This window comes from Antrostomus carolinensis, unplaced genomic scaffold (assembly GCF_000700745.2).
Source record: "Antrostomus carolinensis isolate BGI_N321 unplaced genomic scaffold, ASM70074v2 scaffold16845, whole genome shotgun sequence".
Classification (NCBI taxonomy): domain Eukaryota; kingdom Metazoa; phylum Chordata; class Aves; order Caprimulgiformes; family Caprimulgidae; genus Antrostomus; species Antrostomus carolinensis.
In genome coordinates this window covers 98-4,786 of record NW_010318582.1, presented here as the reverse complement: position 1 = coordinate 4,786, position 4,689 = coordinate 98, and the positions used below count along the sequence as shown (strand labels likewise).

At 47.7% G+C, this 4,689-nt stretch overlaps 1 protein-coding gene across 1 annotated transcript; it reads right to left on the bottom strand.

The window, feature by feature from the left end:
* Positions 1-202: 202 nt before the first annotated feature.
* On the bottom strand, positions 203-4,439 carry ITFG2 (integrin alpha FG-GAP repeat containing 2; the record flags this gene model as incomplete). Its single annotated transcript, XM_010168961.1, has 6 exons — positions 203-297; positions 1,516-1,664; positions 2,106-2,245; positions 2,557-2,734; positions 3,587-3,628; positions 4,344-4,439. Coding segments are annotated over 6 exons (700 nt in total), but the record flags the coding sequence as incomplete, so codon positions are not given.
* Positions 4,440-4,689: the final 250 nt, after the last annotated feature.

Below are 4,689 nucleotides of genomic sequence, written 5' to 3'. Positions count from 1 at the left end.
GGCTAGAAAACGTTCAAATGCAAATATCCAGCTGTCTGTCTTTGGGAGCTGCCTAACAGAAGCCGAGTTCCCTCTCATCTTGCAGCTGCCTCCCACTGTTGTTTTTCAACCAGGGGAAATCCAATTTCACGCTGGACTGACGTACTGAAAAACTATCTGGGACAATCATTAGGCCAAAGACCTCAAGCTCCCAATCTCTCACCTCGGCCAATGCTACCGATGAGATGAGTGGAAACATTCTTGTTGTGAATCCGTCCAGATGTTTGGTGTAGAATAACATCTCGAATAGGGGCCTCACTAGGGAAAAAAGAGACAGAGATCAAGGAAAGGTGAGACAAAGAGAGACAAAGATCAAGGAAACCACAGCTGGGACTGTGCCAGAACAATCTTGAGAGCAGTGTATCCAAAGCTCTACAAATCTAGAGACTGATGGAGTTTGTGTATAGGTTAGGTTTTACCATTAGGTCTTTTACCATTAGGTTTAATGGTAAAAGACCAAGGAAAAGAATACATGCCACCCCAGGTATGAAGGAACTTGCTAATGTTTAAAAAAGAAAACCAGAACAATTTGATGAATCAGAAACCTGTAGAGAGTGCAAACCACCATCCCCCCCCAAAAAAAAACAACCCCAAACAAACCAAACTCAACAGAAAAAAGATAAAGGTTAGTAAAACCTGTATTCCAATCAAGGAAAAAAAGACAATTTTTATTATTGCTGTCATGTAAGCCTGGCTGCTTTTCACTCAGGAAGTGTCTGCCTGGGGTTGAATATGTTGGTCAGAGATCAAGGCCTGGGCTTGGCTTCTGGCTAGGAGAGTCCCATTCCACTAAGGTCTCTAAGACACCAAGGAGACTTGCCCAGCTCCCCTCCTGCTGCAGTTTTCTGGGTCTGCCTTAAAGTCTCAGAGAACACCACAGCAGCACTGGAATTCCCCACATGGGTCCCTCCAGCGCCAAGGACAATAACCTCACTGCTCATCCCAAGTGCTCTGGTTGTGATTTACAGCACTGGATGACAGGGGTCTCGTTAGGAAAACCTCCAATTACCTCACCTGGAAGAAACGAGTGAACAAACCCAGTCATCCTGTGCTTCAGACTAACTGGGCTTGCCCCAGCTTTTCAGTTGGCTACCCTTCTCAGCATTAGATAGGTCACCAGAGTGCCTACAACTCTTTCTCTGGAGATCTATGTCACTCATTTCCTTGCCTTAGCCCCCAGAACAATCCCCCTCAGTCTTGCCTCTCTCCTTGCCCAACCCAAGGAGAAGAGAGTGGGATACAAGGAAAGCAGTAGTACTCATCTTTGTGATAGAGACATGAAGAGTGGTCATGGAAGCTTGGATGCAGGCAAGCTTAAGTCATGAACTCCCAGCTGCACAGCAAGTCGTGGAAGCAAGGACAAATGACAGTACCCCCACACACCCAACCCCCCAAAAGGTTGTGTGGGGGTGCCCCCTCATGACAGGCATCTACAGCAGAATCTCCTCCTCCACCTCATGCAGCCATACTCTTCACCTGCTTGGTGCAGAGTTGTCTCTTCCCTCTGTCATGGCCTGCTGCTCAGAGTCCCAGGTGCACAGCAGAATGGCATAACCACAGCCTGGCTGAGACACCATCATCTCCGGTGAGCCATCAGGGCCTGGGTTCACAGACAGGCTGTCCACCTACACTGGCAGAGGACAGACAGAGATAGAGTCGAACTGAGAACTTTAAACACCTCAGAAGGATTCGCTGGGCTCCTTGTACCTAAACTTGAATACAGCAGATCTAGTAGAGCTGAGAAAGAGCTGAACAAGTTCAGCCAGAAGCAAAATGTCCAAGTTACAGTAACAGGTTACATTTCCCTACCAAAAGCCTTTTAAGAACACATTAGTGTTTTCCACTAATGCTCTCTAGTTGGGTGAGAGCAACTGACTGTTTCCCAGACCAACCCACCAGCTGCTCCATATGTACAGGACAACCACTGAGCAAATCTTCTTTCAAGCCATCAACACGACAATGGCTTTGTTCACAGGACTGAGATTTTGTGCTTCTTCCCTTGGGAGACCCACCTCTTGAAGACTGTATGTTATCATGGTCTGCTCTGAACAATCCCTTTTCCTTACCTGACCTTCCAGCAGCCACTTCTTCAACAGGAGCAGCTGCCCAGAGACATGGTCTGAATTCTCCGACAAGTCCTCCCAGCGGAAGGCACGTACCACTCTGTCAGTGTAACCCACCACCAACTCACACTTCCCATCTCCATCTGCAAGGAATACAAGGAGACAGATGGGCTCTCACAGGCTTTCATAGCCCTAAGACCCCCAATATCCAGAAGCCACCAGTATCCAGCAGGTAGCATCCCTGAGGATCCCAATCCTGTAATGAGTGAGAACTGCAGGAATTTTTCTGAAGTTCTTGCTTCTCTCCCTCATGACTTGGCTGTGGTTTGTTAGAGCACCTGTTTCAGCAAGATAGTAAATTCCTTCTGTGAGTCCCACACACTTTCTCTCTCCCCACCACCTCATACCCACAAAGTCTCTCACCCTACGTTCCCATACCACCTTCCCAGCTCACCAATGTCACTGATCAGCATGACCTTGGTGTTGGCAGGAATGTGCTGTTTGAACACCGGCTTCTGCTCTTCTGCTGTGGCCAACTCGTGGTGGCCTGAAGCATCTGGGTGTTTTGAAGCTGGAGAACTCAGGTCAAAAAGATGAAACCAGCCTTCTGCACTCACTGCCACCACAAGATTCTAAGAGGGAAGAGAAAAACCTTTTGATTTTTCCTCTCGTAGGAACTGCAGAAGCTGTCCCACAGCATGGTGAGGGAAGATTCTTAAGATATGAGGGTAGATCCAACATGATCAATGACTGCTACAGGGGGAATAGGAGAAGGTTTTTGGCCAGAATACAAACTACTTAGGTACTACAGTGTCCAAACTCCTTGTTCATCCTTGTCAGACCAGGATATCAAACTGATGTGCACATGCAATCCCCAAACAACGTGTGGCTTTCCCAATGCTCACTTCAGCTCTGCTCCCGCCTGGAGCACACACAGCTACAGTACTTTAGGCAGTTTGCCTAAACTGTGACTTTTGGACTCAGTAGTCCTGGTTTAACCCCCAGAAATAGCAATCCAGCAAAACATTAGACCCAGTGGAATTTGCTTGGGAGTCTAGACTACCCTGTGGCTCAGTCTTGTTTAGATGACCTTAAACGCACACAGCCGAGTGGCAGAAGGGCCATGGCCCACAGCGGGGACCAGCACAGAGCAGGGCAAAAGCCACTGAGGAAAAGGAGCAACCCTCAAACAACCAAAGACTTGACGTGCTCACATAGAGGGACATACAAACCACTAGTGCTTTCTGAAGACAGGATGAATTTCCTTGCTCATTAAAACCTACAGATGGCTCACAGACAGACAAGAGCTAGATGCAAAGAGAAGAACAGTTTTTAAACACTGGTGCTAAAACTCTATGAGCAAGGGCAGATCCTGGAGAGAAAACACCTGCAACCTGTCCTCCTCCACACTCAGGATATGACTTGACCCTATAATCTCCCACATGCCCTACAGACACAGCTGGGAAGACTTGGGCTGCTCTCACCTTTCCTTTATTGCATACGTCTCCCACACCAACACACGTGAGCTGCAAGAGAAAAGAAGGCCGTCCATGAGAGAATGCAACCCACACCAGCACGGCACGGTAAGCCTCTGCCCTACCCCCTCCTCTCTCCCAAACCACCTCTTGAACTCTAAACAGCCTTTTCAAGGACAAAGACAGCAGAGTTTCTGAGTTTCAGAGACAGAAACACATCTGCCACACAACTGCCCAGAGCCCTGGGGCAAAACCCACAGTGCACAGGAGCAGGGTGGTCAAGGTGGGACAGAAGCCCGGTTCCTGTGTTCGTTCAGTACTCTGCTCCTCACTGCTCACCCGTGGAGATGACTGTGGGCAAAAGCAGAGTCTTGGATAACTCATTAAAGGCATCAGAACCAGTCCTGGCTGCCATTCTCCTCTGGCCTATATATGAAAGAGAGGAAATGGCCTCAGGTTGCACCAGGGGAGGTTTAGACTGGATCTGAGGAAAAACTTCTTCATCAAAAGGGCAGTCAAGCATTGGAACAGGCTGCCCAGGGAGGTGGCGGAGTCACCTTCTCTGGTGGGATTTAACAGACAAGCAGGGACATGGTTTAGAGGTGGAATTGGCAGTGTTGGGTTTATGGTTGGACTCGGTGATCTTAAAGGTCTTTTCCAACCACTAAGATTCTCTTATTCTGTGATTCCTAGGCAGTGGTCAAGGACAGCTGGCTACACCTACACCAACAGGCCAAATAATTTAAAAATTTTGTCAAGAACTGACCATTCCTTGGCAAGATCGCACAGCCCAGGGTTTGCTGTCATCGTTCTTGTAAACATAGAGCTTCCCGTTGGTGTCTCCCACCACAAGCTCATTCAACTGTACAAGAGAATTGGGTTAGTAAGAAGAAATTCACAATTACAATAAGAGTATTCCCACACAGCAATAATTACAGAATTCATATCTAAAAATCACTCTGTGGGAAGAAGCAGCAAAGCAAAACAGGAGTTAAAGAGTCAAATTCAACTCAAAAGAGAAGGTTGGGGAAAAAAAAGCCCAAATGTTACTCTCACAGATAAAAGAGCTGGAGAGTGGCTCCTTACAGCAACATCACATTATCCACCTCTCC